The following is a 25,177-nucleotide window of genomic DNA, read 5'->3' on the forward strand; positions in this document are numbered from 1 at the left end:
CTCGTAACCGATACATGACTTGTTGGGATACAAATTGCATTAATAATAAAGTATGTAAGATTTAAATAAAACTTTTATTTATTGTAACATTCTAACTCTGCACAAATTTTATTTGTACACAATGTTAAATATAGCAACAACATTAAATTATTAATAGCAATAAAATTAAATTATTAACGCAACATAATACTTTCATTGACAGCCTCATTTATTTCGATGCGATCAATCAATGACAAGATTGAATTGCATTTATCACAAAATAGTTGCTGAGCCAATGTTGCAGGATGAACTATTCTACGCCCTTCACTTGCAAACTTTTTGGGTGAATCTGTGTTATCCATACATTCTTCGAGGCTACTTCTCTGTATTTTTTAATGTTTTTTCCCACTTTTGCTTGATTACATCTTTGCTTGTAAACCTTTTCTGTGACTCCTTTTCCATTCCAAAACCACTTTTGTCCTTTATTCTCACTCTTATTTTATAAATATTAACGAAACAACTCGGTGATCAAAATACAACAGACATGACGAACAACACGCTTTTATACACGGTCATCGAGGTTATAAAACCGAGCAGAAGCGCGACGTTGCCAAACTTCCAACCGTAACAACATGAGTTAACGACGAGTCGGAGCGCTCACTCAACTGACTAGCAATCAACGTTAAAGAGTTTAAATAAAATTAGTGGATGTAACGAAAACTAGTGCGGTTTCAAGAGACTATCCGGCAGCTACTTGAGGCCGTTCTGTTAGAGAGATTGCGAAGGTAGGCACCGACGGCGCTCAGCTTCGTGCTCCGAAGCTTTGTCCTCATCCGTGCTTATAAAAGCAAAATAACCTGTATAGTTAATGTCCGGTGACAACTTTCAATAGTTTAGGACATAACAATATCAATAAATTTAGATGTTACTATTTATTTTTATTCGGAATAAAACATTACTAAAAAAGTTCAAAGATAAAAATTATCTGCATATATGAATTACGTCTATGCATTATGCGTCAAAGAGAGCAAACAGCTCAGTTGGTAGAGCAATTAACTAATAATAATTTCATAATATTCACTAGCAATGGTCACTTCGTTCGCTGACACTCGCCCGGTTGCATTTCGGTGGAGACTCAGTTCAATGTGTACATTGTAAATAAGTACATTTGTTATAAATTTTTTATGATTTGAATTTTCAATTATATAAAAGTTGACTTTTTAAAATATTGTAAATTTTATAATATAACATTCTTCAAGGACAAAGTGTAACGGTTGCTAGTGCAATTAATGCACGTTGAGCACGTTACAAATTTTTTCATACTTAAAAATAGGTAAGTCGAAATGTATCAAATAGATTTATAATTTTCTTAACCTTTGGTAGCGGTAAGATCTGTAAATTATAGATAATTTAATCGATAAATTTTTTTAGAATTTACTTTTATACTTCTTCTCAGAAATCGTAACTTTTGAATAATTCGTTTTTGCAAACATTAACAATAAACATTAGCAAAGTAGTGTACGTACATACGTATAAACATACTTATCTCTTATTTAAAACAGAAAAATTTTTTTATACACTAATAATACAAGTTTAGATGTATAAAAAGTTTTTCTGGCACCTAGACATCGTCTACAAGATGCGATTTTTTAGTACATTTGATTTATATTCCTACTGACAAAAATCACTTAGAAGCCGCAGAGGTTTATCACCTGACCCCTGCTGCATGTAGAGACGCAGGTAATATGGGAATGGAGATGCTATTAAATTGCTATTAAAGCGAGCTATTAGAATCTCTGCTTCGCACAAGATAACTTACTGCAATGCCAGCGCCTGGGAACACAGTGGAGGGAAACCCAGACGACCCCAAGCCTCCGATCCCGGAAGACGGGTACAACGGAGGAAGTCCCAAAAAAGTTAAAGAAAAAGGAGAAAAAGGCAAGCAAAGAGGATAAAAGTGTCCCTGGCGTTGCAAACCAGAACAGGGCCAGCAAGAATGGACAGAAGCGGGCAAGACCTCTTAGACCGGATGCTTTAATCATCAAGGCTGCAAAAGGAATGAGCTATGCAGACATTTTGTCCAAAATAAAAGCGGCTCCGCCACTTAACGCACTGGGGAATAGCGTAAATAAAATACCAAAACAGTTGCTGGCGATCTTCTAATAGAGCTCAAACGCACAAAAGAAGTCAAAACCTCGGACTTACAAGAAGCAGTTAAAGCGGTACTAGTGAAAGGCGCCACAATAAAAGCACTCTAGAAAGAAGAAACCATTAAAGTAAGAGATCTGGACATGCTTACGTTGAAAGAGGAGGTACTAGAAACACTACAGAAGAAAATTGTCGAGGAGAACATCATAGAAGACTTTACGATAAGATCTGTGCGAAAGACGTATGGTGACACGCAGATTGCAGTAATACGGGTACCAGCTCAGATAGCGGCTAAGATCACTAAGCTACAGAAGATTAAAATAGGATGGGTCAACTGTAGGATCAAGGTGGCTAACCACAAAAACAAGCCGCTTAGGTGCTATAAATGTCTAGATTTTGGCCATATCGGTAGAAAGTGCACAGTAACTGAAGACAGAAGTAAGCTTTGCTTCAAATGTTAAAAAAATAGGCACAAAGCAAAGGAGTGTAAGAACCAACCCAACTGTGTACTCTGCAACTGCAAAGGAGGCACAGGGGGGAAGAGTGACCATGCAGCTGGTAGCTATGCATGCCCAGTTTACCGAGCTGCAGTAGAAGCCACTGATAGATGAAGAAAATGAAAAAAGTGCAGTTGAATATAAATCACTGCGCGACTGCACAGGGCCTACTGAGCCAGTATGTCCGCGAGACAGGGATCGACATAGCCATCGTCTGTGAACAATACAGAGACCTGGCATGCGGAGACGCCACTTTCTAGGAAAAAAATGACAAGACGCGATAAAGGATTCGTACGCGCTAAGGTCGCAGGCGTACACATTTACAGCTTATATGCTTCACCCAATACGTCAATAGAACAATTCAGACAACTGTTGGACCAAATAGTACAGCATGCTGTAGGAAGAAAACCGGGACTCATAGCAGGCGATTTTAACGCCTGGGTAGTAGAGTGGGGCAGCCAAAGGACGAACGAAAGAGGACAAGCGCTATTGGAAGCATTCGTACTCCTTGACTTAGTCTTAGTTAACCAGGGATGTTCTTACACATTTCAAAGAGGAGACGCAGGGTCCATCATAGATCTCACGTTAGTCAGCAGCTGCCTGATTAACTCAGTTAGATCGTGGATGGTGAACGATCATTACACAAACAGTGACCACCAAGCTATAATAATGGAGATGAGAATATCGAAACAGAGATCCAAGGGAAGGGCAACGACAAAAAGAGTCGGCTTGAAAACAAAGGATAATGATAAGGAGACACTCCTGCTGGCTCTAGAAGAAATACAGCTGTTTGGATCTGCGAATGATAAGGTCGAGCAGGTAATGGGAAATATTACTCGAGCCTGCGACGCAACAATGCCAAGGAGAACTCCCAACGATAGACGACCACCAGTATACTGGTGGGGTAAAGAAATCGACGCGGCCCGCAAAGAGTTTCATCAAACCAGAAGACAGGAACAGTGGGCTAGGAAGGAATACTACAAGACTGGTCGTGGTAAAGAAATAGAAGACGCCCTAAATAAAGAAATGGAGAATGCTAAACGGATACTCAAGAGGGAAATCTGAGAGAATAAACGACGGTACCTGAAAGAGTTACAGGACGAGGTTGAGCTGGACCCCTATGGGCGACCGTACCAAGTGATAATGAAGAAGAAAAAGGGAGGTTATATCCCCCCTTCTAAATTCCCGGAATTGCTGGATCGTATTGTGACCACACAGTTTCCCCTTCAACTGGAAGTAACAGCTATTCCTGATGTGAAGGGGAATGATGAAACTATTCCAGCAATTACCATTGAGGAATTACTGGCTACATGCAATAGAATTGGGAACAACAAGGCTCCAGGCCTGGATGGCATATCCAATATTGCATTGAAACAAGCTATACAGGCACGCCCCGATGTCTTTGTGGACTTATACAACTCATATCTTGAAGAAGGGACGTTTCCTAAGTACTGAAAGAAGCAACGCCTAGTGCTACTACTAAAAGGAGATAAGCCACCTGGAGAAGCTTCCTCATACAGACCACTCTGCATGCTGGGCACCCCGGGCAAGATCTTAGAGCGCATAATCGGCGTTAGAATGGACCAAGTCATTGAAAAACCAGGCAGACTTGCGGAATATCAATACGGCTTCAGAAAAGTTCGGTGTAACGACAGAGAAAAACCCAGAATAGACAAAATAAACGTATATAAAAATTTTAAAAACAATTCCAACGTGAGGCACTCAAAATTCAACAAAGAAGTGGAGAAAATATAAAGTTGGAGATATGGTATTATCAAGTGGTGCATTAGCGCCACAAAGGCGAGTTTGAGAAGCGGACGAAGCTTTGGCGCCCGCGACACTATTTACTTCTATATTAGTATCCGAGATTTTACTTTTTAGAAAAACGATACTTTCGATAATTGTTTTTAAGTGATTTTTATATATTATCACATTCGTGTGGTAATCAGTGATTTTTGATAAAAGTTTAAAAAAAAAACGCTGTCATCTATATAATATAAACGATCTTGTATATGATTTGCTCAAATCATGATCTTTTTCTCCAGTGTGAAAGGACGGTGAAGTTAGCCGCCTCCAGTGTTAAAGGACGGAGCGGTACAACCTTGAATGTGAGAAGTCGGCGTTACCGCCCAAAACGGTGATTTTGTTTGTTGCGCAATAACAATTTGGAAAAATTATAGAAATCATAGATTTTGAAGGACAAGCTTATTTCTATATTCAAGTGTACCCTGGTAGAAATGTGAACGGTTATTGAGTTAAAATTTCGCTCATTTAAGGCAATAACCTAATTCATCGCTTACGATTTAGCTGAGAAATCGTTTATGTGTCATGCTGTTGTAGATGGCAACTTTTTTTTTTTTTTTTTTTACATGGCATTTGGAACTCGAAAGTTCATCGCACCAACTACGCAAGCCTTCCACGCTGCCCTATCTTGTGTCAGCCCCACCCAAGATGCACCTCTCCGATCGACACCCACCCGTCCTATTTCTACTAGATCCGCTTTTACGTTGTCCTCCCATCTACGTCTAGGTCTACCTAGAGGTCGCGTTACCATCGGCCTACCCTTCATGACACGCGCTGCCGTACGGTCGTCTCCCATTCTCGCTACGTGCCCTGCCCATCCCAATCTGCGCGATTTTATTATTCTGTTAATATTTGGTGACGCGTACAGATTGTGTAACTCATCATTGTGTAGTCTCCTCCATTCCCCGGTTTCCTCATCTTTCTTCGGCCCGTATATTTTTCGCAAGACTTTATTTTCAAATACCCTAAAACGGTTGTCCGCCTGCTTAGTGAGAGCCCACGTTTCGCACCCGTACAGAACCACCGGCAGTATTATTGTCCTGTATATTCTTATTTTAACGTTTTTAGACAACAGCCTCAACTTAAGTAAATTACTTACGGCGTAGAAGCAAGCATTACCCGAATGGAGTCTCTTATTTATTTCGACATTAATCTCGTTTCTATCATTTATGGTCGTACCCAGATACCTGAATTCGCTAACCTTTTCAAAAGTAAAATTCCCAACTCTGAGATCTTCCTCCCCTCTGCAGATCCCTAGCTTATCCACAATCATGTACTTTGTTTTTGATTCACTCACTTCTAACCCTGTATACTCCACCGCTTTTATGAGGATTTCCGCGTTTCTTGCTACCGTTTCCCTACAATCCCCCAGTATATCCAAATCATCTGCGTAGCCTAGTATCTGCGTTGTTCCATTAAGCGTTGCGCCCATCTGGCTAACCTGCATTTTTCTAACGGCATACTCTAACGTTAAGTTGAACAGCACCGTAGAGAGTCCATCCCCTTGTTTTAAACCATCGCGTATCATGAAGGGTTCTGATACATTACCGCCTACTCGGACCTTTCCCGTGCTTCCGTTCAGACATATTTGAATTAATCTCCCGAGTTTTTTCGGTACACCGAGAAGTACTAGAATTTGATACAAATTGCTTCGCTTAATAGAGTCGTACGCTTTTTTAAAATCTATAAATAGTTGGTGTATGGTTTCGCAAAATTCCCACTTTTCTCTAACATCTGTCTTATGGTAAACATTTGATCGCTCGTCGATCTGTTGCGCCGAAATCCGCACTGATAATCTCCTACTATATCTTCCGCGAATGGAGTGAGTCTAGCTTGTATTACGTTTGACAGAACTTTGTAGCACGTTGCTAAAAGTGAAATACCCCTATAGTTATTGCACTCTGTCCTATCCCCCTTTTTAAAAATCGGTATAATGATAGATTCCTTCCAATTTTCGGGTATTGTTTCATTTTTCCAGATGGCACATACGCAGATGGGAACTTAGCTAAAATTAATTAATGTTTAGTTAAAAAAAGTTTTCACAACTAAAATTATTTAATTTTTAGTAAAAAATATTTTTCACATCTTCAAAAATAATTAATTGCATGAAATCATTGGTTAGTAGTGCAGAATCAAACTATAAATTATAAAATTGATAAAATTTTAAATATTTAAATAATGTTTTGAATAAAATTAAAACAAACACAAAAAGCCACAATATCAAAAAAAGCCTTTATTGCGCCCCAGGTAATTTGTTACCTGGCCAAGCAAACATTATTTTCTCGGCATTACTGAATAGTTCAGCCCGAGATCTTGAATTAAAAAAAAAAGATTGCCTAAAATAACTGTCCCTATAAAAATGCGAGCTATTTAAAATAGAGTCAAATTCTTCAGAAATGCGTTCGAAACGAGAATTTTCGGGTTTTCGTCGGATTTTTTCACTTTAGAAAAAATTTTTAAAAATCTTACCTTATTCCAAATTACTTGTAGTCGTCGTACCCTATTTTAAATCGTCTAAAGTGAGAAAATTTGACGGAAAACCGAACATTCTCGTTTCGAACGCATTTCTGTAGAATTTCACTCTATTTCAAATAGCTCGCATATTTTATAGGGAGGGTCATTTTCAACAATTTTTTTTAATTCAAGATCTCGGACTAAGCTTTTCAGTAATGCCGGAAAAATAATGTTCGCTCGGCCAGGTAATAAATCACATGAGGCGCAATAAAGGCTATTTTTTGGTAACTATTTGGAATTGACCTTTGAACCTATAGGTACATAGCTTTTGATGATCATTTACATGCTTTGATTGTAGAACTAAAAGATAGATTAATCGCTCAAAAATATTTGCCGAATTTTTATCCTGTTCTGTTTACAAAAATAAAAGATACAAATCTAATTGTTACACGGTATGTTCTCTAATATTTCTGTAATCATCAATAAATCATTACTTTATCTAAATACAATGCCTGTCTTCCATATCTCATCAATTAGCGAATCCAATAACCGCCAATGTTAATAAGCGCACATGAGCTCGTTGTTTTCTCACGCTTAGGAACGCTGCGCTTCCAAGTGCGAGAGACTGCAGCGATCCCCCACTCTCGAGATTGGGGCGTTCCGCGGAAGGGAGAGCCTCGCTGCTAAAACCGAAATAGTACTGCGCTCCCCCGTTTAGCGCTGGAGCGCTTTCGTAAATTTCTCCGTGTACAGTGTCTAGGTATACAGGGTGGCCGATGAATCCGATATATTCCGCAACGCAATTACAGATAGAAAAGAACTGAGATTAGTCAAACGAAGCCAATTTTATTATATTTAATCGTAATTAAGCGAGGAACAACTTTCAAGATAATTACTACGTAACTTGTCATGCCCGTTTTATTTTGTTTATTGGCAAACAACTAAAATTTTCTTTTTATGTATTAGAACGTCATACAAACACCATAAGTACAATGAAACGGGCATGGCAAGATACATAATAATTATCTTGAGAGTTGTTCCTTGCTTCATTACAATTAAAAATAATAAACTTGATTTTGTTTGACTAATCTCAGTTCTTTTCTGTCTGTAATTTCGTTGCGGAATATATCAAACTCGCCTAACCTTTTACTTTTTTAAAAGTTATTTTTTTAGAGATAGAAAATACATTCATTATTTAGAAAAATCAATATTTTATTGTCAAAATAAATTAAGTCCACGATAGACCATTTATGGTAACTAGAGTTCTAAAAGAAAATGCATATAAAATTATGGCCAAAAGGTATATATAATACGCAAAAGCTCAGACCATAGAAAAGCAGAACTGAAAACAAAAAGAACCAGGAGTGTAAAAGCCAGCTGTCAGAAAAATAAAGTCTGCCCATGCAAGATATCAGAAATTTAAAAAGTGGAAGAGACATTATTGACAGGAAATAGTTTAACATCAAGTGTTGAAATCAATGATATCTGCGGCTACATATTTTTAATGAAAATCATAAGAATATGAATTTTAAAAGTAATATATTTTAAAAATAAATTTATGAGGTTTTACTGGAAAAACAAGTTCAAATCAGGAGATTCAAATCCCATCAGAATTTTAAGATAGGATAGTTGAACAAAACTTTATAATTTTGAGAGAAATCAATACAGAAATGATACCGGGAATGGATTTCCAGTTAATAAACAAAGTAATAATGGATATTGAAAAAAAAACAGTTGAAGTTCAATGAAGAAAAAGAGAAATATCTAGGAAAGCCAAAAGGTTCGAGGCCCTTAATCCTACTGCCCCTACGGGTAGCCTATAAAAAGAGTGGGAAAAAGGATTCAGCTATCATAAATCAATTAATTAGACAGCAAAGCGTGCATAATCTAAATTAAGCAAGTATAGAGTGAAAGTCTGCGAAAATTCGAAAACAAATGAAAGAAGAAAAGTAATAGTTATATGAAGCCCTAGGCGAGCACAAGGTGTTAATAAAATAATAAATAGAGAGATTGGAAGCCAGAAATACAGAGCTGATATTAAATATAAACCTCATGGAAACAGAGAACGAAGTAAGTCAGGGGCTAAAGCAGCTCACAGAAAATCCCAGAAAGTCCAAGCAAAAAACACTGCACAAAAGTCACCCCGAGTAAGGGAAGCAATCTGTCGGACATAATAGAGGAATATCTAGGATTTCACTACAGCAGGCGAGGGACAAATAGTCTTGACGAACAGTGATTCCTTCTAAAGGAGAACATTCACTAGAGGGCATCTATGAATAGTAAAGCTTGCCAATATCAGAGCAATTTCTAGAACTCGAAGACACGACACAGCTGGAGTCAACAATTAAGAACGAAATCCTACAAAGATCAGCTCTGAAAAAATAAAAAGATGGCATCGAAGGTGCCTATCCTGTCACATCCATTAGTTATTCAGCAAGAAGATACACCAAGTATCAGAATAGAGTAGACATACTTGAGCTCGCAATCAGAAAGGATAGTATGATGATCTGGATTATGTAAGGCACGAGGCCTTAATTAAAAAAAAAATTAATACATGGTATGAAATACCTCGAACAATAGATATACTCCCTGGATGGCGAAGAAATAATAAAAGAAAAAATCAAGAATCAGTGGTAAACAAAAGGCCTTCAGCTTGTCAAAGAAGCAGAAGAGTAAGAAGCAACGTGCAGCATTGACCCAGGACATCAAACAGGTGGCCCTAGACTTCCAAGATAAAGTACTGACCGTGGAGCAGTTAGCGTTAACACTCCTGGGGTATTTGGACGACGACCTGCTGGAAAAAGTACAAGTAAGTGATCAGGGAAAGAGAAAAAAAACAAAAAGAAAAGTGATATGTGCACCAAACATACCATTTATTATACGTAGGAAAAGCGTGGAAAAGACTTTGTTATAAATAGGTTGTAAGTATATAGTTTGATTTGATAATGTGGTCTGTGTTTATTTTTATAAGAATGATAAGGTTTATTTTAAATCCAAGCAGAAAAGTTAGCTTTGTTATATTTCCTCAAGAATGATAGTTAGGAAACAAATTAGACATTAAGAAAGAACAAGAGTAAAAATAATACAAATATCTTTACAAAATACTTAAAAAAATGAAGCCTTAAAATTGATAGGAAAGTAAGCTGATGATGCGTATCGTGAATACTTACCTGTGTCTCTTACGATGATGCCAAGAAAAAGACCTGAAGTGAAGACAGCGTCAATGATGTCCACATGGTCTACGTTTTTTCTCGGCAGGTCAGCATGTTAGGAGACTACGAATGTCCCTCAAGGAACTAGTCCCACAGAGATACGTCAAAAGATGGATGATGATAGGTGGCGACGTGGCAAGCAATGCGACACACCAGCGCAACTCTCCGTGCCCAAATCGAAAACCAAACGGCCCAAGAGGTTAGGCCGCTCAAACTATAAGCAGTCCGCGGACCGAACGGCCATCGAACCAACGGCCATTCGGAACTCGTCATTGCGTATATAAGTGCACGCGATATTCAAATAGGCAGTCATAATCCTGCCGCTCTAACGTACAGCTTCCGCTAATAAATATTGTAAAATGCAAACGAGAATCTTCATAACGTAGAGCGTTGTTGTGTTTAAAAAATTTTTAAAACTTTGAAAAAATATTTGCAAAAAGTTTTTAAAACCTTTCAGGATAAACTCAACAGCCGTTCTGCAATTATCTTTCTTTTTAATGGTGGAAGTAGGGTTACAAGGATGAAATGATGAAAATATTTGAAGCGCAATATTGAGATCGTTAAGAGGGTCAAAAATAAGTTTTGCCGAAATAGTCGATAGTACGAGTACTCGGTGGAAAATCACTTGAAATTAAATAAATATAATGAATTACGCAAAACCAAGACATCGTTGCCATCCCTCTAAGAATCCCACCTATCACTATGGAAAGTCTCAAAAAAGATATAAACGCATTAATAAATGGCATTTAAACAAAAATTAGTAGCTGCAGCGTGCACATACTGCAAATTTTGTTCAAATGCCATTTTTATATGCGTTACAGATCGACCTGAAACTTTGCATAGAGATATAAAATAACCAAAGGAAGGGCAACGATGTCCTGGTTTAGCGTTATTCGAACAAAAAAGAAGAAGATTTAGTATCATCCATGCGTAGCCGAACAGCTGTTCGTTGGCTCTGGCTGTAACTTTGGCGAAGTGAGCTCGACGACTGTGTATATGTTGTGAGCATCGATCTTGTGGTGCGCTGACGACACGTTCACGCAGCCTTCTGCCGTATGTGTTTTGACGTTTGGAACGGCATCCCGGCCTTCGTTCATTGCAAAATGTCTTGCTCGGTTCAATTTTTTAACGATATTAGAAATGAATGCATACTGGTAATAATGACGTGATGCAGTCGTGTTAGTTTACAAATCAAAAATGCTGCTACGACGCCTGTGTGTGCGACGTGTGTTTTCAAGTAGTCTCCACTCATTGCGATCTCGCTTGCGGATCAGCTGCTTACGGTCTTTACTTTATACATAGTGCAGTACCAAAAGTATAAAAAAGTATTGTATTGAAATGTTAGCGACGATACTGTGTGTGAGTTCTAGTTCGTCAAAGAGTGCTACCAAAGAGAAAAATATGTAGCACCAGCAAGAAACTTCAATTATCGCTTGGAGGTTATTCCTTATTTTTATGAGTGCTCCTGCTGCTTCTACTGTACATGCGCGAAAAGCGTATATTTAGAATAAACTAGATAGATGGCGCAAAACACTTGCACTAAAAGCGTATATTTAGAAAAATCTAGATCGTTTAGTTCTAAGCTTTATAAATATGATGAAATACATAGCAAAGGCTTACATATCAATTAAGTTTATACGATGCATCACTTAGAAATAAACTCAATTTTTGGAGATTTTTAAGATTAAAAGTTGTATATTTGAAAAGTGCTGTATTGTATGAACTTGTGTCGTTTGATAAATTTTCTACAACCAGAAGATTTATTTTGTATTAATATAAACCTAGCTATAAATTTGACGAAAATCTAGTCATCACTACCTATTTTGAGGAGTAAAACAATTGAAATCTTGTCAATCTTTCTTGCAAATCTTTTAGTTTGTCAAACACTAAATTACATTTGGAAAGATTGTTTTACTTTTCAGTCGAAGACGGCGTGTAATACTCCACGCCAGCTCCCCAATGTACATTAATTTAATTCTAAAAAACTTAAATTTTTCGGCTTTATTCTAGCAAATACACGCGCTTTTTTCGCTTTTCCACTCTTTCCGCTCCGAGCCACACCCGAGCAGCCAGCAGCAGCACAACATCAGCAGCTCTGCTAGCCAGAGTAGGAGCTACGGCGGAGCGTGTGTGTGTGTGTGTGTATATATATATATATGGCGAGGCGAACGGCGCAAAGTGCGCACATATATGAATTTGCGAGAGTAGGAATGATGACGCTGCGGCGGAGCATTTTGTAGTGATAGTTTTTATGGCTGCTTGATCCCTGCTCTCTTCGTAGCCTTTATAAGGCCGTGCGTGGCCTATAGCCAGTCACTAGCTCCAGGGCAACTAAAGCGCCTAGTCTCTACTCAAAAGCAATTTAACGCCTTTAGTAGATGAATACTCGGGAAAATTCCGAAAATTCCAAATATTTTAGATACTTGTAAAATGTTTGAGTCTGACAAGATAACGCAACGTAAAGCATAACTGTCTAAACTAATATTATAAAATCGAAGCGGATTTATAAATTTATTTTGTTAATAAAAATATAGGCAAAATTTATATAATATTTTTCTAGATAATAATTTATTAAATATATTTAATTTGTTATCTCAAACTACAAAAATCTTATTTTTGCGTAATTTTTTACTACCTGATATCCCGAACCTCATTATCTCTCTATATTATAAAAAAGTTTCGCCGCCGCACAGTAGGAGAAAATGGACAAAATTCGAGTCACGCGTCATTTTTAATCGTAGAGCCATGATTTTTTTTTAAACTCTTTAAAAAAGCATCAAGTTTCTACAGGTGCGGAAATTATTGTATCACCTTCCCCTAAACCCATGCGACCCCTAGAAGCCACCCCTACCAAACCACAAGCAGTCTAACTTATCTATCCCAGGGAACAGCGAGTTAAATCACTTTATTTTTTCTTACAATAATTAAGCCACACATCATAAGCCAACTAATAACCTAAATACCTACCCCTAACCCGCTTAACCCCTAGAAACCACCCTTACCAAACCACAAGCAGGCTAACTAGCCTAACACTTATTTATATAGTGAAATGTCATGAATTTTGGTCAATGATTTTACAAGGTATATACATGTTTTTTTTCGATAAAAATGGTGTATATTTTATATATTTTCAATAGAATTTTTTTTTCAAATTACATCAAATCAAAAATTTGTTGGTAAGAAGAATATCTTTTTGTTTTTTTGCAGGATTTAACCCAGGCTTGACCCCTTAAACTTCAGTGTCACAGTTTAAATTTTGAAAAAAAAAGGTAAAAGTACATAAAATGGCGGCTAACACGGGAAAATCGTAAAAAACTTCCAGAATTTTGTACTTGAGAATGATAGACTCTAGAAAAAAATTTACTGAAGAAAAAGTTCTTAGATTAAATAAAAAAATACGTTGAAATTCTATCAGAATTTTTTGAAGATTTCTCGAATTTATTATATTATAGTATAATTTAATATAATTAAATCTATTGATCATACGAGTGTTTGATGGTTAAATGTTTATTTTTGAATTTATTAGATTATAGTATAATACATACAAATATTGATCATACTATTTTTCGATGGCTATAAATGGCAACCTTGACGTGGTAAAGGGGCTTAAATCTGTTTCAACGCAGATCACTAATAGCAGCTCATTTAACAATTACAGCTAACAAATAATGTGACAAATTTACTAGTAATAATGTCTTGAATTACGTGTTTATACGATTCTGCGTGTTTCCGGTCTGGCTTGTGGAGTGGGTTTTAGAAAAATTAAAGCGATTTAACTTTCTGTTCCCAGGGTTAGGCTAGTTATCCTGCTTGTGTAGGGGTGGTTTCTAGGGGTTGGGAGGTGAGTGGTAGGTATTTAGGTTATTAGCTGGCTTATGGTGTGTGGCTTAATTATTTTAAGAAAAAATAAAGTGATTTAACTCGCTGTTCCCTGGGATAGATAAGTTAGACTGCTTGTGGTATGGTAGGGGTGGCTTCTAGGGGTCGCATGGGTTTAGGGGAAGGTGATACAATAATTTCCGCACCTGTAGAAACTTGATGCTTTTTTAAAGAGTTTAAAAAAAAATCATGGCTCTACGATTAAAAATGACGCGTGACTCGAATTTTGTCCATTTTCTCCTACTGTGCGCCGCCACCGGTTCAGAAATTTCCCCCCCCCCCCTAATTTTCCCCCCTAATTTTCCCCCTTAATTTTCCCCAGCAGCATCGAAAGTTAAGTGCGCACATCCGAGTGTGTTTAACCCTTTTACCTTTCCCTGCGCCCGTAGGAACCTAATTATTATGATGTTTGTGTTTATCCGAAACCCCTTCCCCCAAAAGAAATAGGTTCAACTTCTATTTTGAATAAATTATCTTTTTACATAGATCCTATGATTTTCCCTATTATGTTTCCTCACGGAGATATAGGATGGAATCCAATTTTTAAACAAAATCACAACAACGATAAAAATTTATCTCCTTTGCAATATTATTCATTTCGATTAGCTTATAGACCTATGTCAAAATTTAATCCTATTTTATATTGCGGAAGATTAACTCAACAGTATATTATTCAAGCTTACATCATTATAGAATATTGTAGACTGAATTTTTTAAGATATGATCAGAAAAAATAATGTGTACAATGTTATCAAGGTCTTGTTGATCACGTAACAAAAAGTGCGCTTAACAATAATACAAATTTTAAAAATAACGAAAGATTAGGTAATTTGTTTGTTTTGCCATCAACTTATATAGGAAGTTCTAGATACATGCACCGAAGTTTTCTTGATTTAATGGCTATAATGCGAAAAATAGATAGTCTACCAGATATATTTGTTACGATAACAACTAATCCAAAATGACCTGAGTTGAAAAAAATTTCCTCCAGGAACTTCATGCAATGATATTGCAATAATTACTGTTAGATTATTTTATTCTAAATTTCGAGCAATCCTAGCTGATATTCTTTGTAAGAATATTTTAGGAAAAATTATTGCCTATGTATACGTAATTGAATTTAAAAAAAAAGTCTTTCGCACGCACATTTATTGTTAGTATTGGATCATAAGTCAAAATTAACAAATCCTAATAAGATTGATTAACATATTTCAGCTGAAATTCCTGATGTAGAATTACAAGAATTAGTATTCAAACATATGTTACATGGACCTCATTAAAAAAAACACTATGTTATGATGTAGTTAAAAAAACTTATTCAAAAAAATTTCCAAAAGCCTGTAGTGATGCAACGCAATTTGAAAATAATGGTTTTCATAAATTTCGTCGTCGTAATAATGAAAATAAAAACTATGTCTATAACAAAAGACTATGGTAAACCTATAAAGGTTGATAATAGAGTGGTTGTTCCCTATAAAGCAACTCTTGTTAGAAAATATAACTGCCATATTAATGTTAAATGTTGTGCATCTATTATGAGCATCAAATATTTATACAAATATTTACACAAAGGGCATGATCGTGCTTTTATTAAAGTGAGTAAAAATGATAAAGATAAAGCAATGTACGATGAAATAACAGAATACATGGATTCTAGATACGTAGGGAGATATCTAGATACGGATTCAATCAGTTGTATTTTTAAATAAAATGTTATATTTGTTGAAAAATACAACTGATTGAATCCGATTAAAACCGACTAAAAGTTATAATCAGATTAAATAGATTTTAATCGATTACATTGGTTTTAATTGAATAATTTCCGATTAAGAAATCCAATTACAACCTATTACCTTTTGAATCGGATTTAATAAGTTATTTTTACCAGGGTAGTTAAATTAGTTATTTATTTACAGAATCAACAAAAAATAATGCTTGATGAAAACAACATTGATATAGATTCTCTCAATCACGAGACAACTTTAACAGCATGATTTAAACTGAATAAAATTGATGATTATGCCAGAAATTTTTTGTATTGTGATATACCAGAACATTATATTTTTACGAAAAAGAAGTGGATTAGACGTAAAAACTATTCAAATACTTTAGGAAGATTAATCTGTGTGATTTCTAACAAACAAGAGTTATTTCACTTAAAATTAATATTACACAGAGTTAAAGGGGCAACCTCATTTGATGATTTAAAGAACTTTGACAATAAAACGTATTCAACATTTACTGAAACAGCAATAGCCATGGTATTAATTGAAAACGATGAAGAAATTTTTCATATATTTGATGAGGCATGTACAATTATGTTACCAAAGCTATTACGTTTGTCTTTTGCTTGTTTTGTAATCGTAAATAAATTACCATTAGCACAAACTGTTTGGGAAAAATACAAGAATTTTTTTTGTGAAGCTCTGGTAAAAATAACTTATTAAATCCGATTCGTAAGATAATAGGGTTTAATTGGATTTCTTAATCGGAAATTATTGAATTAACACCTATTTAATCGATTAAAATCTATTTAATCTGATTATAAGTTTTAGTCGGTCTTAATCGGATTTAAACAGTTGTGTTTTTAAATAAAATGTTATATTTGTTGAAAAATACAACTTATTGAATCCGATTAAAACCGACTAAAAGTTATAATCAGATTAAATAGATTTTAATCGATTACATTGGTTTTAATTGAATAATTTCCGATTAAGAAATCCAATTACAACCTATTACCTTTTGAATCGGATTTAATAAGATATTTTTACCAGGGAGACTGTAGTAAATTGAAGTCATTTGCCTGGCATGAAAATTGTAATGATTTTTGTTATCAAAGTAAGCCAAATAAAAACTAAAAGTTTTATAGCATAGCTTGCTTTTTTTTTACCTTCGTTTTACTTTTTAAATTTCTGAACCAGCAGCAGTAAAATTTTTCTTATTATAAAAAAAGCGTTATCTTCGAAGAAACTGGCACACTTATTTACAATGAACGTGGAGGTTGGCGAGCGAAACGAGTAGGGGGATACCCCCCTAGTTATTATTTAAATAAATTAACTTAAAATCAATTCAATCTACTTTATGCAAATTAATCTCATATAGGGATTAAAAATACTCTAAATAAAAAAAATTTAATCTATTTGATCTAATGTGTAACGGTCGGAGATAGTGCCCGTAAGAGCTAGTCGGTGCGAGTACAGAGTAGTGCGTCGTTGGCACAGTGGTTAGAGTACGCGCTTTAAAATCTCGGGGTCGTGAGGTCGAATCCTCCTCTTCGCTTTACTTTTGTGCGAATCAGTTCCCGGAAACCCCGTTACAAATGTCAGAATTACAACGCAGGTCAGAAAATGTTCATTACTCTTCATTAATAATTAAGAGGACACAACACCTTTAAATCCTGAAAAAAAATTATAGTAAATAGATTATAGTAAATTATAGTATAGAGTAAAAATGACAAAATTAAAGTAATTCATTTGGAATTTTTTTTAATGATATTTTGTACAAATACATTTAATTTTATTGTGGTAAAACTTTAATTATCCCTGCTGGCCCATTGTGACACTCAATGCAATGTTTTATGAATTTTTTTCACTGCCCGTAGGATTTTGGTATGTATGCAGGGATTTTGATTTGAATGCTTAGAAATGGTTTGGCGATGAAAATACTGAATTTTTTTTTTCTTCGATTATTATGCCACCTTTTTGTGTATAAAACATATTTTTAACATTCAAATTGAAATGATGCAAAATGAAAACACGCGGAAGTGAAAAGTTGCAAATTAATCAGCAATAATAACAATAGTCTTGACAGTGTCAAAAGCTTGGTTAGATATAAAGTTTGACCGTCACGAAATTTGCATTTACCTATATTTTTATTATTTGATAAACTTATTTTGTGTAGGCCCACAACCCCTTCAAAAATATATTTCATAGTAATTTAAAGTATATTATTTATTATGCATTAACGTCTATTTTGTTTTTTATTAGGCGATGTCTCGCAATCAGAACGAAGCAAGAATCGTGGAAAAGATCTTTCTATATCTATGATGCAGGTGGCATCAAGAAGTAAATAATAACAAAGAAGAAAAAAAGATAAAATATGACAGCAATCTATTTAATATGAGCCTACTGTATGTATAGTATTAGTGTTAAAATCTTTTAGTGGTAGGGCAGCTGTTAGTATTGTTAATAATGATTATAAATACAGAATAAAAATATCTAGCGTTATAATGTGTTAAACAGGTATCTTACCTCTGTAATATATAAATAATATGCTTGTACATCAAGAATGTTTAATTACGTATAAGAATAAGCGCCAATTTATCAAATTTATGTATGATTTTACGTACATCCCATTCGAGTATATAATGCTTTTTCTATTTTATGTTATGAATTTATTATTGTCATATTTATTTTAATTATATCAAAGAATTCATCTTCCTTAAATTTGTGATTTTATTGTAAATCTTATAAAATCGAAAAAAAAAAACTGCTTTCCGTTTTTTGGCACGTAGCTACCTGCTAACTTATGTACTGCTTTAATATCAAACTAGTTAGATTGACCTCGCTCGCTAATGCTCTGTCGGTTAAGTTTACTTTTTTGAAGTTAATGTACATACTATAAGATTATAACCACGGTAGAAACGTTCGCAAGCCATTGGCCAACGGTGGGCCATTTTCATGAAGTCTGGCCAACAATTCCAGCTGATATTGGCAAAAATATGCGTTTATTTCGTCACGCTTTTACAATATTCATGGGACAACGGTTGTCCACTTTTAAGATTCGTATAAAAAGATTATTAATAAACAAGCATTAAATTGAACAATAATATGGTTTTGACATCGTAGAATTAGATTTTAAATAAGTTTATGTGAAAAGGTATACGCACGAGTCGCCACGAGTGACTATAGTACGCATTCGGGGCATCAGCTGCAGAGCGCATGTTTGCTAAATACACACAGAGCAGGCTTCTAATAGTTCAATTTAGTTTGTCAGCAGTTGGCAAACGCCTTACACTAACCGTTGGTAAACGAGCCATCATTGTTGGTTTATTTTATACCAGGAAAGGTTAGATAAATTTTTAAATCAAATTTTATTTAGTTACTTATGTTTTTCTTTTAAACTGATTTTTAAAATAGTATTTTGTGTTCCAAGAGCGTAAAGTAGGCTTCTTTAGAACGAGTGTGGATATTGCAGTACGAACCGCAAACGATTACTACAATATCCACACTAGGTCAAAAAGCCTGCTTAGCCCTTGGTGCACACCACAGTTTTTGTAACGCATGAAATTATTTCCGCGTTTTTTATGCCTATAAGCGGAACTGATATGACTTTTTTTCGACACAGTACCTCAAAGTATTTAGTTCTATATTAAGTGGCGCGGTAGCGCCACGAAGGCGAGTTTGAGAAGCCTGCGGCGACCGCGACACTATTTACTTCTATATTGGGTTTTAAAATTTTCAATACAATAAATACATATATTTACATTATTGTATCTAAATTTTTTTGGCGTATAATCATATTTGTATGCTTAACTATGATTTCTGATAGCTTTTTTACAATAAACAAGCATGTCTCTACAAAAATGCTCAAATCCGTTTTGGCTCAAGACCCGTATCACTGCAATCTGCGTGTTACCATACGTCTTTCGCAGAGATCTTATTGTAGAGCCTTCTATGATGTTCTCATCACCAATTTCCTTCTGTAGTGCTTCTAGTACCTCCTCTTTTGAGGTACGCATGTCCAGACCTCTTACTTCAATGGTTTCTTCTTCCTGGAGTGATTTTATTGTGGCGCCTTTCACTAGTACCGCTTTTACTACTTCTTGGAAGTCCGAGGTTTTGACTTCTTTTGTGCGTTTGGGCTCTATCAGAACATCGCCTGCAACTGTTTTGCGTATTTTATTTACGCTATTCTTCAGCTTGTTAAGTGACAGAGCCGCTTTTATTTTGGACAAAATATCTGCATAGCTCTTTCCTTCTGCAGCTTTGATGATTAAAGCATCCGGTCTGGGTCGTCTTGTTCGCTTTGGTGCATCCTTGCTGGTCCTATTCTGATTTGTAACGCTAGGGACACTTTTATCTACTTCCCTTGCCTTTTTTCCTTTTTTTTTTTTGACTTTCTTGTGACGACTTCCTGTCTTCCTGCTTTTTTAGGTTGGTTATCCTCTTCTTTATTTCTTTCATTTTTATCCTGCAAAGTAGTTGGGAGTTCGTTTGTTGTACCTGCCTTCCGATATTTAAGACTTGGGGTTGTCTGGGTTTTTCTCTCCTGAGTTCCTGGGCGTTGGCATTGCTGTAAGTTATTATCTGCCATGCAGAGATTCCTACCGCTTGCTCTTATGCTTCGGGAAAAATCTTTTATTTATTTGTACACATTGTGCCTGTCCATGACATAGTTCATCAATTCTTTGATTCTGCTGTCAAAGCGGTCTAAGTGCGCATTCTTTTGCGTTACGCAAACAGCTCTTTTATCACTGTCTGTATCAATCTCCATTTCCATATCACCTGCGTATCTACATGCAGCAGGAGTCGGGTGACTAACCTCTGCGGCATCTAAGTAAGTTTGCCCCCTTTCCCAATCTCCATGAGGCCAGCGCTGACCACCGGGGCTTTTACCTGATCGGAATTGGCGGCGGGACTGGTCTCTGTGGCTTGACCGGCTTGGGGTAGTAATATTATTAACTAATTATCCATGTTTAATTTACTTTTGGGGTTTCTATCCCTAGCCTGTTTGGTCCGCGGAGCATATTCTACTTCTGCTTCACCCTTCGGCCGATTACGGAGACCTTAACGCGCTGATGAGCATTCCTCTATCCGCCACTCAGGGAACGCGCCACATATAGGTTATCGGCATCTACACGCGGGTGTGTGTATGTGTGTGTTTGTGTGTGTGTTTTATGTGGCGTAGGTAGAGCAAGCTCTGCACAAGTGGCCTTCTGACACCGGATCCCGACAGGTACTATCGTTAAACAATACTTCCGCAGGGCCTGTTAACTATCCTAGTTGGCTTCTTCTTTGAAGTTTGACATTTACATACATCCCCCATCCACTCAGGTGATTAGAGGTTTAAATCAAACTCGTTTTCTTTATTTTGCATCGTCCAGCCGTCTGCTTCCTGCAGTATCAACCGATCATCCTCTAGACAGACTAAACCCTGACTCCTACATTCTTCTGCATTGCGTGAGAAAGTCTGAGCTCAACTTAGTTACCTATGTTCCTCAGCATTGTTACATCCGAACGACGACGCACGTGCGTCTCTCCGTTTTGAGTTAGCTCCTGCTAAACTTGGGATAGAGTCGCTTCCTTACTTTAGTTATTATAAAACGCGTAATGCAAACTAATTTTCCAACCCACTCTGATTAACAAGCTCAATTGCGCTGTTGGTCAAAAGGCCTTTGACAAGCGAAGTCTAGTCAACCCTCGAGGTAACTACACAAGTTCTCCCTAAACTGTTGTAATTGAGCGGTAACGTTCAAAACCTACTTAACTACAAATTTCCACCCTTAAGGGGATGTCGAATTAAGAGTTTCTGGAAAGCACTGGTGGCGCTGGCGTCAGGTGGCAAATTCCCGTTTGCCAGTATAATTATAGGAATATTAGAAAAAATAGACGGTTTAGGGATTTAAAAACACCAGAGCGCCATTGCTTTGGTCATTAGGTACTATTTCAGCTCATTATCCGTAATCATTAGTACTTAGTTTTTGCAAAAGTCTTGATATACAAACGTACTTCTCGTGCTCGTTGAAGCATCAGCTGATTGCTTAGCTATTGCTATGTACCAACGTCTCACAGAGATGGTGCCATGGAAGTTCAACCCTGCGCCTAATCGTAATTAACGATGAGCCGAATGAAATTGTTTCTAATAGCATATAATTGAAATCATTTTAATCGTTTTTAATATACAGTATTGAAATTTTTATATTCATTGGTATAGGAATGACGTATCATATACTGCAGTCAAAAATTTGTTCGTCGAGCTGCACTGACAGATCAGTTTTTGGCTCAAAATCATTTTACTATTTTTTACAAATATTAACCCACGTTTGACCCCTTCGAGTCCTTGGGAAAATTCATTAAGTCTTTTTTTTCGCTTTTTCTATTATGGATATTATTTTGTTCTTACGCATGCAGCGTAATTGAACATATTCTATGCAATAGTGATCGTATCATACATATAAGTACATTCGATCATAACAAATGCAAAATTTGATCAATGTAGTTCATAAATCATGTTTCACATTCATTTTAGTGATCAATCCAAGCAATATGTGAATGTGATTCCATTACTCAATTTCTGAGAAAGATGGTCAAATTTTAAATATTATTATCATACAAATGCAACAATTTAGGGCAATTTTTGCAAAATAATTCTCTATTTTTGTAAATTCACCTCACTCCTAACGTCGTTGTTTCTAATAGCATATAATTGAAATCATTTTAATCGTTTTTAATATACAGTATTAAAATCGCAAATAATACATAATTCTATCGTTTTTTATCGTATTTAATGTAAATCATCGAAATCATTCTTAACTACTTATAACGCAATTAAAAGTGATAAACTTTAATTCTTTGTGATTGTTAATTGATGAATCCGAATTACACCAATAAAAAATTCGGCGCGCACTCCCTGTGACCCATCATGGCTGACCCAAAACATCGACACCGTTTGAAAGCATTCTTATACTTAAATGCCAAAAACTACGGAGCGTTCTTACTAGACTCAGTGATTGGCGATCTGGAGCTCCTAGATAAACGTTGCATTACTCCACTCTCAAAAATTTGAGTGCATTCAAACTGTACATCTTAGTCTTTAAATTTAATAATGTTTTATAAATGTGAGATAATACATCATCGCTCTCTACGAAGAGTAGTACATTTCAGATATCGCACCGAAGACTAGTACATTTGGTTATTCGCCGCGAAAACACTTTTCACTTTTCGCCGCGAAATAGCACGTTTTACGGCTCAAATTAATGCTCTTTGTAGCATGAGAAATACTTATGATAATTTAATAATTTTTGTATTTCTCGGATACCTGGACATCGTCTACGAGAGTCCGAGTATGATGACGGGTTCATCATTTTCGATTAGAACCTACGTATGCATACATAACAAGGTACGGTGCACGTTAATCAGATTTCGTTTTTTACTCTGTCAAACACCTGGACATCGTCTTTGAGAGACCCGCTTATCGGCGAACTTATCAATACTACGATTTTGTAAGTATTCTTCACGCGTAATGTAAAGCGATTCGGCTAATATACTCAAGCACGCGCTCGGGGACCGTTAAACGTAGCCCGTACTCTCGTGTATACACACACGCAGCGGCACTCACACGCGCGCGCGATAAAGACGTGACGTGCCACTACTGAGCGCTTGGGCACTTATACACACACGCGGACACGTACACGGGCGAGCTGGCGTATTAAAAGGGTTGCTCTCGTGGTCGAGAGCCTCGATGATTCTACTTTCATTCGAAATTCTTACTCGAATTACTTCACATTGCGAGCTATACTTTCTAGACGTTCGGTTTAAAAGTATGAGTGTAAAAAAGAATATGAATAAAGGTGCATGAAATAAAAAGTATACAAAAATTCAAAAACATACCTTTTACAAGATAAATATAAACAAAATTAGAATTTTGCTGTTCATTCAAATACGTGCTCCGACTTATACAATCTAAATGTAGTAATATTTGCTATATATATATATATATATATATATATATATATATATATATATATATAATAGCCCTGCGAGTGAAGTGCAACGTGTAGTGTTTACGTTTTGAGTGAACGCATTTGATAAAAGCTGCAGCAACTTCTGATTTCCGATTGTATCGCACGGGTTTTCCGAAAATTCACTGCGATTTCATGTGAACACAATGCGTGAGCCAATTTGTTCAATCGGCTGTCTCTCAATTTTACGGACAAGCATTTTCCTGCTGGCTGAAGTATATACTGTCTTTTCTACTTTTAAGGGGCTATTATAAATATTTACAAGCCAAGTGCAGGAATAAAGCGCTTTGCGCAACGAGAGAGAGAGAGAGAGAGAGAGAGAGAGAGAGAGAGAGAGAGAGAGAGAGAGCGAGAGAGAGAGAGAGAGAGAGAGAGAGAGAGAGAGAGAGAAATGGAAAAACAGAAAAGACAAAACTAGAAGAAAAAAGGAGATAAATAAAAAAAATTTACTTACATCTGAGATTCGCCATTTCTTGCTCTATCTCTTCGTCGTTCATGAAGGCTAGCGCCATATCGTCGTTGGGTTGATTTGGTTGACCGCTTATTTGGACTGGTTTGGTTACCTCTCACGTCGAGTCTCCACAGCTAACTAATCTTCTTCTTGTTCTTCTTCTTCCTCGTCCACAGCAATATTCATTTTTTTCGCTGTTTTTTTTCAAATCCTGCAATCAAATTTTAATATTATAATCAATATGTAAGCTTTTCTCATGTATTTCAAAATATTTGTATAGATCAGTGACTTAACTAAAACCAGAAGATTTACTTTGAACCAAATATGCCCTTTTAGCGCAAATGTTTTGAAACAAAGTATTTCTTCTGGTTCTATTTAGGTTAATACACTATACGAATATGTTAAAATACATAAGAAAGGCTAACATGTTCAGTTTCAAGTGTACGTAGTCACCAAGTGATAAGATATGCAATTTTTTATCGCAGAAAATTAAAAAAATTAATGAAATTTCTTGAGCTGATCATACAGCAAACGTATGAATGTTAATCTGTAATTAAACTAGTAAGATTTTGCAACAAAATTTTGAATAGCCTTTAAACAATCATCTGTCTAAATGTAAATGTAAATAAATGTAAATATCACCTTCAGCAGACAGAAATTCCAGAATCTCATCCACCATTTAAGGAGGAACATTTGGAGCCAATGCACTCTTAATCGGATCCCTCTCAGTCCCAAGCTCTGGATCACTATTCTTAATGATACGTCCAGTACCATCTGCTGTTGTCGGTTGAGACCAGAGTTTGCGTTGCTATTATTAACCGATACGTTAGAAAACCCGCAAGAACCTGAAAATTCATATCACATATTAAATTATTTTTTAAACCTTAAAAATCTTTTTTTAATTACTTAAAAAAAACAACTTAATCATGATCTCCAATGCTAAATACTTCCTCAATTCGCAGCCCATGAACTCTATGGGTTCATTTAACTCCTTATGGCTTGGCATTATTTT

The 25,177-nt window shown here is 36.0% G+C and overlaps 1 protein-coding gene across 14 annotated transcripts in view; it reads left to right on the top strand.

Annotated features, from left to right (window-relative positions):
• The window catches only part of LOC100117353 (kinesin-like protein KIF13A), a 1,179,147-nt gene extending 1,160,821 nt beyond the window's left edge, over positions 1-18,326 (top strand). For 12 of the 14 annotated variants that reach the window (XM_032601921.1, XM_031928185.1, XM_032601918.1 and 9 more), the window contains one exon: positions 17,959-18,326. In XM_032601921.1, the coding sequence (XP_032457812.1) occupies positions 17,959-18,044 (86 nt within the window). In that variant the 3' untranslated portion in view covers positions 18,045-18,326. The remainder of the gene's footprint in view (positions 1-17,958) is intronic. The other 2 variants (XM_031928179.1, XM_031928178.1) reach the window with 1 other exon arrangement.
• The last annotated feature ends 6,851 nt before the right edge of the window (positions 18,327-25,177 follow it).

This window comes from Nasonia vitripennis, assembly GCF_009193385.2.
Source record: "Nasonia vitripennis strain AsymCx chromosome 4 unlocalized genomic scaffold, Nvit_psr_1.1 chr4_random0004, whole genome shotgun sequence".
NCBI lineage: Eukaryota > Metazoa > Arthropoda > Insecta > Hymenoptera > Pteromalidae > Nasonia > Nasonia vitripennis.